General features: G+C 45.1%; 2 protein-coding genes across 5 annotated transcripts in view; one reads left to right on the top strand and one right to left on the bottom strand.

The window, feature by feature from the left end:
• LOC6553651 (heterogeneous nuclear ribonucleoprotein R) overlaps window positions 1-12405 on the bottom strand; it is a 53009-nt gene that overhangs the window by 34768 nt on the left and 5836 nt on the right. For all 4 annotated transcript variants that reach the window (XM_015154867.2, XM_026975899.1, XM_026975901.1 and 1 more), the window contains exon 2: window positions 2392-2481. In XM_015154867.2, the coding sequence (XP_015010353.1) occupies window positions 2392-2481 (90 nt within the window). The remainder of the gene's footprint in view (window positions 1-2391; window positions 2482-12405) is intronic.
• On the top strand, window positions 2684-4336 carry LOC6553652 (putative mitogen-activated protein kinase kinase kinase 7-like; the record flags this gene model as incomplete). Its single annotated transcript, XM_001979350.3, has 4 exons — window positions 2684-2747; window positions 2795-3096; window positions 3150-3471; window positions 3714-4336. Coding segments are annotated over 4 exons (1218 nt in total), but the record flags the coding sequence as incomplete, so codon positions are not given.

Below are 12405 nucleotides of genomic sequence, written 5' to 3'. Positions count from 1 at the left end.
TTATCTAAATTGTCGATGGCGTCTTTTTTTTGCATTTGATTCTTTTGCAAAAGGGATTTCTCTTTCTTTCGCTTTTGTCATATTGTGGAATGTTTTGTCGTCACTTTTGGCATGGAACAGCTACGGCAAGTAAAAAATATAGTATAATGATGCGCCAGCAAATGGCCAAAGTCCATAAATTAAGCCCGCGGCAGGGACAGAAGGGCAACGCATCTGACAGCGGACAGGATAGATGCGAGGAAGTAGAACAAAAAGCTGGCAATTGGATGAAGGTGTTAAAATATAATGCGCCCTTGTTCCGCATCCTGCCAAGGACCCTTCGATTCGATCCGCGGCGATTGCCGAGGCAACAATCTGATGTGCGCGAGTAAACAGAAGCCGAATTTTCTAACATTTTTCCAATTAGCTGTCAAAAGGAAAGCTCCTTGACGTTGCCGCCGAGAAAATCAACAAACTGCGAAAATAGCTGAACGGTGGGGTCGTTGCAACACGCAAACTACAAAGGGGTTGGCAATTATTTTAACGAACTCGCGAAGTGGGTGGCCACAGGTCCTGGGTCAATGCTCGCAATCCCATATTACTCATACGCCCTGTGTTACCATACCTGGCCGTTTCTGGGTCAGTACGATCCCAGGCCAACGGATCGCGGGCGAGATTAAGATCCATCGAAAGTTAAACAAGACGCAGCTGACGCGGCATAAATCTCAGCAACTGCAACTGCAACTGCAGCTGCAGCTGCAACTGCAATCGCAATTGCAACGAGACTCGACTTCCATGCAATCAACGCATTAAATCAATTTTAACTTGGCCTACTTTCTTGCCTTTTGCCATCGCAAGGGGCAAGTTGTTCTCACTTCTCTTTTCCTAAAACAAAAGCCACAACAGCCGACCCTTGCAACGAGCAATGCATTGCACAGCAGCAACATCGCAGCAGCAACAGCCGTGCAGCTTGCACATGGCGCAGCCTGGGAAACCGGCAAAGATGCAGGCAAGGATTTCTGGAGGGGAATCACTTGGCAGAGGAGGGTCGGACCCATTGAAATGCAATCTGCGCACACATGGCGACGACAACAGCGCTCTTAGTCCGCCCGCCTGTGCTTACGGGTTTTTCCAGCGCGGTTAAAGTGCAAGAACGCGTTTTTGTCGCCGCCAAATGAATGCGAAATGTTTCACCTACATTTCGCTCAGCAAGGTGCAACCACCTACATGAATCACGATTCAGATGGTTGCTATAAGCCTTTTTTTGCTTTTCCTACATTTAAGTATACAAAATATGTATATTTAGCGGGTCCACTGAAATTTCCGCAGTAACAAATGAAAAATAAATTTAACTAAAATATTATTAAAGCTTATTAAATTAAATAGCTATAAAGCGATTAATTGGTCGACATTGGTTCTTTAAATATTTATTTTAAAACTATCTTGAAATTTACAAACCACTCGGAGCCTTCGTTAGCGAAAACGAGGCCTCTGCTCTGAATGGCGAAAAAGTGCAGACCGGAGGATAGCAGCAACGACATCCGAGCGCTGCCATTGAAGTCCTTCTTGGCATAACCAGAGGTCCCTCGAAAAAAACACAGGCACTGCAACATATTACATGGCTATTTACTTAACCCATTAATTCCGCAGTCCAAAAATTGACGTGGCGAGGTGCTGACTTAGCAAAGGGCTAACCAGAATCGGTGGCACAGCCGGAAAACCCAAACCAGGACACATGCAGCCGGCAAATATGCGAAACGTGGCGCGAAGAGCATGCTCAAGTGCTATATACTTGCATTTGCATTATGTAAACGCATCCTACCATTCTACCATCCAGCCAAACCTGCTACACAGGAAAATATCTTGAGTATGGAACTAATAATATACCTAGTACTGTCATGAAAGAAATATCCCAATACTTCATACATTTCCAGTTCAGATTTTTTTGTCTGCACCATTCCGCAAGCCTGCGAGTCAGGCAGCCTGCCAAGTGAAGTGGGCATGTGGTTTACATAAGTCGGGAGTGGAACCCGGACTTATAGCGGTGTACTGGTGCTGGACCTACAGCAACAAATGTGTGGGTATATGATGGCTGAAAACGAAAGGAGTGCAAGGAACTCGGTGCCGGGGGCACAAACTAATGGAGAGCAACTGCTGTCAGAGGCTTTATGTAACCGTAGACACTCGTGTAATGCGAGATCCAGATGGGCAGATCTGCCAATATAAAGAGCATAAAAGGGACATTCAAGAGTCCATCAAATCACTGACGGCACCATCTACTTGCACAACAGCAAACGTATTGTAGACAAATATAAAATCAGAACAAGTTCACATCCCACAAGTTCGCGCCCATAAATAAATAGCTACAATTAACTAGTTCGGAAACCGCATTTAAATGCAACTATCACTCACCAGTTCCATGCGGTCCCAATGGGCTTGATAAGGATGAGTACATTTCCGGGCTGAAGGTGCGATATGAATCGCGACCCAGGTTGTGGGAAACTGCAATAGAGGTAAGTCGAATAAACAATTAATTTTATTTGCCGAGAAGTCACAAAAATAATACTGAGTATTGTTGATAAGTTGGAATACGGGGAAAGACAGAATTGTTTCTTATCATACCGATAAGGTGTTTTTATCTCACTTAACTGGCACAGAAACACAACTATCTTCGCAGTTCAGTTTATAGATTGCATCAAACCGGTCGCACGTACTGCTAAAAATGGCTAAGCTTGTGGATTTTGCGGAGGTGAAGCTTAGTGAGGTAGGTTTTACTTGGAAGCTTGTTCAGGACTCACAGACCACTTATCCCCAGGAATTGCTGGATCCGGAGGAGCGGTGCGCAAAGCCACCTTTCAGGATCAGGAAATTGCAGTAAAGATATTTGATTTCCTAGAAGAAACGATTAAAAAGAATGCAGAGCGGGAAATCACACATTTGTCGGAAATCGACCACGAAAACGTTATCAGGGTGCTCGGCAGGGCCAGCGATGGAAAGAAGAACTACTTGTTGATGGAGTATCTAAAGGACGGGTCCCTCCACGAGTTCCTCTACGGCACAAACAAGTGGGAGTACACCGTGGAGCAGGCGGTGCGCTGGGCACTCCAATGCGCCAAGGTAAAGTGCAAGGTCGGTTTGCTCCACAGTCTGTTACATTTTCGTTGATTTAGGCCTTAGCATACTTGCATTCGTTGGAGCGACCTATTGTTCACCGCGACATTAAGCCGCAAAACATGCTTTTGCATAATCAACGCGAAGACCTAAAACTTTGTGACTTTGGCCTGGCTACGGATATGTCCAATAATAAGTCCGATATGCGTGGAACATTGCGGTATATGGCTCCAGAGGCAATCAAGGAATTAAAGTATACGGCAAAGTGTGATGTGTACAGCTTTGGAATAGTGCTGTGGGAGCTAATGACTCGTAAATTGCCCTATAGTCACTTGAAAAGCCCCAATAACCAGTTCGAAATCATGAAAGCTATCACTTCAGGTAACTGTTATTAACTTATTTAAAATATGCACATTATTATGACTATCATTAGCCAAGGCGATCTAGTCTTATCCGGCTTTTCGTCCGTCCGTCCGGGTAAACGTTGATATCTCGTAACCTAGAAGCTGATAAGGTAGATACAGATTCCATAATAGTGCAAGTTGGTTTCCACTGTCTATGGATGAATAATGAGTACTCGTTGGTCGAATTATTACTAATTTAAATTTACATATACGTTTCAGGCGTAAAGCTTCCAATGGATGTTGTGAGATCCGATTGCCCAGAGGGCATCAAGCAATTAATACAATGTTGCCTGGATATAAACCCCGAAAAACGCCCCTCTACGAAGGAGATCGAAAAGTACCTTGGCGAACTGTATGAATCCGGCACAGACGAGGACTTTATCCAGCCTTTGGATGAGGATACCGTCGCTGTTGTGACCTACCACGTGGATTCGTCCGGCAGCAGGATAATGCGTGTGGATTTCTGGCGACGTCAGTTGCGCCCGATCTGCATGTCCTTTCCGATTGTGAAACGGGAGGCAGAGAGATTGGGAAAGGCCGTTGGACGAGCAGCCGAGGATACGGGCAGAGAGACAGCCAGGGCGGCCCAGGATGCAGAGCGGGAAGTTCGGCGGGCTGAGAAGGACGCGGAGCGTGAAACCTCGAGGGCTGCGCACGATGGAGAGCGGGAGACGCGCAGAGCGACTCAGGATATGGGTCGCGAAACTGTACGGGCGGTCAAGAAAATAGGAAAGAAACTGCGCCTTTAACCAGAAATATGATTATTAATTCGTTATGCTAATGTGCGGGGAATGATTAATAAAGCCGACTGCATGCAGAGAGTCCTCTCGGCAGCAGCAACCCTTGCACAAAGGACGATGCCGTTGCAAATGCAAAACTGCAAGGGGTAGGCCTATGAAAAGCTTAGACTGCATTAAGCACGAAGGATAAGGAATTCTGAATGCAGGAGAGGACTGGAAAGGTAGATGTGAGGGATGCGAACAACAACGGCAACGATGACGGCTAAAGGACGATGACGGCGGACATGACAGCGACGTCGAGGGGTGGAGTACAGTATGTACCAAGCGGTGCATTGCTGCTCCTGGCACAGCGCGACTCCTTGGCGTTTTTGCATTGTTTCTCTCTATAGGAGCACACACGTATGTGTGTGTGTGTGACCGGAAACTGCCATTTAAAGTGCATTTTGAAGAGTCGCTCAGTCAGAAGGGATCCAGTGGAGCGGGAGCAGGAGCGGAGCGGGAGCCAGAGCTTGAGCTTTACTTGTGTGTTAAGTGAAAAGAAGAAGCCTCCCCTCTTGGCATTCCCCATTTTTTCCTGGTTTGTCGTTTGGTTTCTGCATGCATGCAACCGGCTCCGTTTGAGAGGGGTCCTCCAGCCCCCCTAGGCCCCGCCCGCAACCACCAACGCGTGTAATCCAACTCCTTTTAATTACATTCAATACCCCGTCCACAAATGTCGTCCGTCTGCTCCAAGGTGTTGGCAGCCAGGTTTGTTTTGCCCCTGCTACTGCCTTGCTCCATCTTTAACCTTCTGTCCAAATATCGATTTTCAGGATGCAGGACCCCAAGCATTCCCAATCGCAAGCCCCTGTAAGCTCAACGAGGTGTTAAAACATTTTTTAAGAGATTGCAGAGCTTGTGGCCATAACGCAATGCAATCAAGTGTCACTAATCTCGATAGAGAGATCATATTTGCATAAACTGCACTGGGTTTCATTTTCAGATAAGACTGTGTTGCAAATTAATGGGCCAATTATCTGCTTGTATATTTCTGTATCTTAAATCGGTCCATAAATAAATATTTAATCACATTACTTAAAAAAAGGACATTCGAAAGTAGATGAGGGTAGACAGCGAAAATATATCACCGTGGGTGGCAGTAAACGTAGTGACGAAACGCTCTAAAAATCTGCTGTGATGGTCTATTCAAAGCGAGTGACACACCACACATCTGGAAGTATTGGTCCTCACGCCAAATATTAATTAATTAGGCCTAATAACAATCAATGAATAAAAATATTTCAACAGTTTAATTCGTATGCACCTCAAGTCTGAAAAGTTCCCGATTGTTGGATCTTTTTACCGCAAAGGGCCAGCTAAAAGTACGAGTAGGCGTATCGGAGAGCGAATTCCTAGGCAACCTATTCATTATCCTTCCCACTAAATTTCCGTATCCGCCCCCTGCATGCCGCCCACATTTAATCCCTGGACAAAAACAATGGGAACTTTAAACGTTCACGCTTGGCTTGGTCTCGAAAATCGCTATGTTATGTTACCTTCTACTCTGGGCCCCTACTTGAGGCATTTGGAAGCAGACAGGCCAACCAGCGTTTTCAGAGGAATAGGTCAGTACGGCCGAGTGAGTATTTTCGAGTGCATGCGAGTGTGCCGTGTAGTGTGTAGTGTGCAGAGTGCAGTGTGTGGGGTTGAGTGCATTCTATGTTTCAAGTGCACGAGTAGAAATTTGCGAGTTAAAACAAAGGCGGGATGGAAACGCGACTGGCGGCACAAGCTGCTGCTCCTATAAGTGCCGCAGGACTTGGCTGTACATTATGTACGAGACCGCTGCCCGTTCCGCTCCCCGCATCCCTTCCCGCATGGGCGCGATGCAGTTGGGCTCACACCGCAGCGGGGTCAACGACAGCCCAGAAGGTCAAGCACACGCATACGGAACAAAAACAAAATGTGAGTTCAATAAGTAGTGGTATTTATTCAATCTCAGCACACTACTGCATGGTTACCCCTGGTTTGGTCGCTTTCCCAATTGAATTTAAATTATTTATAAGGTAATATTTTAAAAGCTTTTATTACAGACAAGAAATGCTCGGAAGGCAAGCCAGCGGATAACTTTTTAGTATATTCAGCTAAAAAAACAAGGTTTCCGACCACTTTCTGCTTATTTTTCTCCTTGTGCATGCAACCAAAAAAGCACAAAAGGAAAGGTCAGAAAAATGTGGCAGGATGTGGCAGATGAACGACTTATATTTCACACGCAGAACACAGAGGTCAAACTATACCAAACTATGAGGCAGCCCAGTGATTAATATCCCCCTATCTCCGCAGCAGCTGCTGCATAAAGTACGAGTATCTCCTAGATAAATCGCAATCCGACCGCCCTGCCATCCCAATCCTGGAGCAGCTGATGAAGAGGAAGATGGTGCTGAAATGAGCGCTCGACTTCCGCTGTAAGTTTCGCCCTTTCGCATTGCTGTACTCGAACCCGAGCCTCAATCTGCATCCAAATCCGATTCAGGATCTGAAGCTGACCATAGAGAAGGAAATCTTTTGTAATCGTGCGATAACCCCGACGAGTGCAGAACTTGAAACTCAACCCTTAAGCGGGCCTGGAACAATGCCAGAAGCAGGAGCAGCGACTGCAATGCAATTGCATGTCCAGCCTAGCAGGATGCCAGGCAGTCGGATCCAGGCAGGTCCTTGCCGGCAATTAGAGCACAAGCGATTGCCATGGCCGAGGCTTCCACTTTCTTTTTTTTATATTTTTCGTTGTTTATTTACGTACACGTACATATCGAAATGGCATTATAATGCGAATAATAGCGCAGGGATTGTGCGGTTCCTGCGATGCATTCTGCAATCCTATTGTCCTCGCGGTATAACGCGAGCGAGGGAATCCTTTATTATTTTTTGTTTTTCTGTATCCACGCCGTATCTTTTGTGGCGGTCAATACGATGCCCGGTGGAATGCATTGACCGGTCCGCAGGACAACGGAAAGAGGACATCGAACGATGGCCGACTCAAAACGCATAACGAGGCTCAGAAGGGAGCGAAGCAAATTGCATTGTGCCATCGCAGGGACAGGAAGCCGGATAGGCTCGAGATGAAATTAATACGCATAAATTACGGGGCGGATAAGCGATGAGTAGTCATGGGAAAAGCTCCTTTCGGCCATCTCGACTTCGGATGCCGGTGGGAAAATGCTTTCAGCTGGGCAAGCAGTGCATCTGCAACCGACACCTCAAGTTGGATAATGATCATCGGTGCTTTTCAAGTAGTTTGTACGAAGCCCTAATTAAAAGTCTTGTCTTTCAGATCCAAACACATCCAAATAGTACAGCGACACAAGTTTGTGCCCAACGCAAAAGTTTTGTGCACTGGCAAGTGCACTGAAAAAAGTCGGGGAATTTATTACATACTAAACTAAAATTTGAAAGCAATAGAGAACACTACAGTATAGAACCCTGAGAGAGGAGGAGATATGCTATCAGCAAAACAGGTGAGGTAGCGTGCAGAAATCGAATGCTTTAGCATGCAGTTGGGAGACTAATCTTTCCAATGAACATTTATTAGGTCATTCTAATAGTCGGTTTTAAGCAGTTTATACCAAACAAAATACCATTTACGGATAGACTTCGATTCGGCTAATGTATATAATATCGCGGTTTACTGTGCTCATAAAAAATTTGCTGCGAGAATAGGAGAAAAATGCAAGTTGTGAGAATTAAATAAACCAGATTCTAGATCCTAATAAATGGGTGTCTTATTTTGTAGCCATGCAGGCTAGGAAAATGTTGCCACTTAGTCCTCTGCGGCAGGTACGTGAAAACTGTTTGCCAACTGTGGCACAGGAAGCACACTAGATAGAACAGGATAGAGCCAGGACACCAGGACCTGCAATTTGCTGAGTCTTCAACAGCAACTGAAGGAACGGGCCGAGGTCGTCGGTGCTTGTCGGCCATTCCTTTTCCGGTTATGCTTGGCAACTTTTGCTATTGTCGTAGGTCTTCGAAACGGGAGCAGGACAAGTCAAAGAACCAACAGCCGTCAGGTCTGTTCTGTTCTGGTCTGGTCTGGTCTGGTCTGGTCTGGCTAGGCCACTTGCCTCGCAGCTAGTCGGCAGAACCTGCCGCAGGACTCAGTCGGCACACACGCCATATGCGCAGAAGGACAACAATTGAATTACAAAATTATTTGCTGCTGCTCTTACTGCCTTTGCTGTCGTCGTCCTCTGAGGACGAGGACGGCTGGCAGAACTAGTTGTAGTGCTCGCAGGACAGCCAGACTTGATTGGCATGGGGAGGGGATAGGGAAGGGGTTAGGAAGGGGGTCAGGGAAGGGCTCCCTCAAGTGCCTCTTGGCCGGGGCTGAGGACATGTTTTCTAAAACGGAAATTAGGTGACAGGACGAGGCGAACAAGCGGGCTTTTGGTTCTTGTCGACAACGTCTTGGGTCAACTTTAATTGCCGCTTTGTTCGGGGTCGTACACTTGAACAAAGGATATCTGAAAATGTCGTAAAATGTGAATTTTTCCGTCCATTTATTACTGTGACACTATTGTAATGCAGAATTATGCGTTTAAATAAAAGGTTATATATACACTAAATATATTAATTGGAATTACGATCCAAAGAAAGAAAGATCAAAAGGAAAGGAAATTCTAACCTAGACCAAAAAAGTCCAACTCTACTGAAAACTTAGCAAGGAACCTTACAAATTGAGATCATAAGAGTTCTGCAGAGTGTTTGGTAAGGATATTGAAAAGATTGGGAGCTCGGTTCCATGAGTACTTAACGTTTATCTACGCAAATACGCCGGCAATTAGCGATTCTCGGTTTGCCCGATAGCACTTGGGGCCATGGAACATGCAGAGAGCGAGGTTCTTTACACTTTGTATCTGCAAATGTATCTGCATCTGTATTTGTATCTGTATCTGTATCAGTATCTGCGAGTGGGCCGCATTTGTATCTCTCAGACTGTCTGGCTGAGGGAACGCGCGAGAGTCGCGTGTGCAATGCTGCAAAAATGTTCAAATTCATTGCTTTTAGCTATATATTTTTTTGTACTTTTCACTTTTTTTGTATTTTTCATTTTCGGTTTGGTTTGGGTTATCGTCTGGCAACGGCAATCATAACAGCCAGGGGCGTAGAGGTGGATGCAGGGGGTGCCCATATAGCGACCACTGCGAATACAAAACAAAATGATGCAGAAAGCGAGAGGTGCGGCGTGTTTCGAGGATGACGAAAAATGAAACGAGCCAAACGCACGAAGACTCCACCGATTTGGCTGCATGAGGACTCGGATTCAGATTCACGCGAGGATTGCGGGCAGAGGAGAGTGGTGATTCGAGGCGGAATCGAGGGGCAGGAGCAGCCAGCCAGGCAGCAGCGACGACGACGACGACGACGACGTCGACGACTTTGTGGATTTTGATTCTGGGTCATTCACCCTTGACAAAAAACACATTTTTGCTGTGTTAGGCCGCTTTTGTATTTTGTATGCGGTGTTGCTGCCGTTTGCTTGCTTTGTTGCTGCTTTTTGGCTTTTTGCTGTTTTTTTATGCTTTTTGCTGCTGATTGCTAACGTACAGGCAGGCATCCACATTCGGACCCCACTCTCCACTTGATTTGGCTTATTTTGCTGCCCGGGATCGGGGATCGGATCGCATTGGAGTGGAGCTGAGTGAAGCTGAGTGGAGCAGAGTGGGGTAGAGGACTGGATCGACTGGAAAATCGCTTTGCATATTTCCAAGTCCATGTCCCAATCCAAATCTAAGTATGTCCATTTGTCGGGCATTGTTCATGCTCGCTTTTGTTTTATTATATCTACGCCCCAAAAAAAGTCTGTTTGATTTTGTTTAAATTGTTGTCCGTTGTCTGGCATTCTAAGATGGTTTTTATATTTATTTTTCCATCTTGTTTATCTGCGCTGCGCTTTTTGTTCTCGGCTGGTTTTTGAACCCTCGCCTCGATTTAGAAGGCAATTTTGTGCAAAGAATTGAAACCATTTTGGGCCCTCGTCCTGATAAATATTATCGCAAATTAGTCAGTGCGGGTATTATTAAATGTCTTCTGCGAGTTAAAAAAAAAACTCGGAGAATAAGCGGGAGCAGCGCGCAATGAGGAAATCTGTATATATTTATATTCAATTATCCAAGATTAATTTAATACTTTTTTATAGTGAAAGTGATTTGCTTATTATCCTACATTAACTAAAGAAATTTTAGTTTGTAGGGTACACTCTTTGTAGCAATATATTTACTATTTCAGACCAAAGGCTTTCGTTAGTTCTCATCAGTTTGGGCCAAACTTTCAAATTTCCCGACTTGTTCAATCCCCAGTTGGCAAACTTTTAATGCCCTGGCACATGGCCGAATTAAAACGTTATCTGCCATGCAACGTTGCCAAATCTCCTGGCTCCTCTCCATGCAACATCATTCTATAGATCTGCCCCTATCCCTGCCCTCGGAAAACTCTCTCCTCGCCAGTTGGCTCAAAGCAATTGCCATTTAGGACAACTGCGGCAACAACAACGGAATTTACACAACAATCAATTACAGTAGCCGGTGCGGTGCTAACGAAAACAAAAAGCGAATGGGCCAACTAAAACAAAACACACGAGACCGGCGAAAACGAGGCCAGAACAAAATAACAGCACACTGAAAGAAATTATGCCAACTATGCTCCACTATCAAGATATTATTTCAAATACAAATGAAATATCAAATTCAAATTAAATAATTTTCAAGGAAGTTCTTCCACTTTCTAATTACAAATTGCATATTCAACTTATGGATTTTTCACATTTATTAACTGAACCCGAAAGTGAATGCTGCAGTGCATCGTGGCGATTCCCACGTGGAAAATAAAGAGGTGGTAGAGGCGCGTAGATTTATCTGCATTATGCCACACCGCTGCAGGTACGCATACCGATGCACTGGCTCACAGATGCACCCACACACACGTACGGAAATGTCAGTCGACAAACTGGAAATTATGTTTGTGCCGAATTTTAGTTTTGTCGGCCAGGAGGATCCCCCTGCAATGCAACTGGCAAAAAAGCTACTGGCCAGGGAAAAGCGAACAACAAAAGCAAAACAACAAACGACAGGTGTAATAAATAACCTAGGCGAAATGGCCAGGACGAGGATGCAGCAATGTAATGAAAGTGGTGCAATGCGAGTGCAGGAGGGTCAAGGAAGGGGTCACCCGACTCATCCACTAATTCGTGTCATTTAGCGCAGGTGGCGACAGAAGAGCCAGAGGGGCAGGGAAGAGGAAGGAACTGCACGGAGGAGGAGCTGCCTGAATAGCAGGATGAGGATGAGCAGGACGACCACAACAGATTGACGCTGAACGATAGCGCCAGGAAATGGCCTTTGGGGTCTCAGGGGTCCAGGGACGAAAACTTCAAGCTGTGACCGCAGCCGCAAAGTTGCCAAAATAGCTACTCTGGGTGCTGACCTGAATCTGGATTAATTCAATCCCTATCACACAGGAGGGTTCAATAATTCAGAAGGGGCATCTTGTCGCCAAAGAGGGTCATGGGGCAGGGGCGTAGGAAGAATGTAAAGGGGTGAAACTTTTATCCGATGCATTTGTATACCCTTGCCAAAGGAATCATGATTTCAGTCAAATGTTTCCGTCCGTTCATCCGTTTCCAATAGCCTTCTTCATATTTTAGGAAAAATGCATTATTTGTTATTAATTATATTGCACAAATTAATTTAAATGTAGTGTTCCCCGAATAACATGTGAATAAAATAAGCGTACAATCACCCCATGAAAAACGCTAACTACACCCCTGAATGCCTTTAATATCTACATATGTACATATGTATATGGTGGGAAGATGTCAACATATGTGCAAATCCGGTAAGTTTTGTTTATATTAAATTAATGAACCAGTGCAAGCTGTTACCGCACTAAATCCTTAAACTCACTCAGACGAGAATTTAAATGGCACACAAATTTCTGCACCTCCAGTCCTTTTGGCCAATTTCAATTTGGGCCATGTTTTAACGGCTAGCTACAGTCCACTCTGCTGTATTTCGGATAAATTATACTAATTTGAATTCACAAAATGTTTATTTTCTTTTGTACCGCCAGTTCGATAACACAAACAGTGCAATAATCGATGAGTAAACTAGCTTAAATAAATTCTTTGCTTTGCAGCA

Source organism: Drosophila erecta, unplaced genomic scaffold (assembly GCF_003286155.1).
Source record: "Drosophila erecta strain 14021-0224.00,06,07 unplaced genomic scaffold, DereRS2 tig00000000-arrow-pilon, whole genome shotgun sequence".
In the NCBI taxonomy this organism is placed as follows: Eukaryota; Metazoa; Arthropoda; class Insecta; order Diptera; family Drosophilidae; genus Drosophila; species Drosophila erecta.
This window is presented reverse-complemented; position numbering and strand designations above follow the sequence as displayed.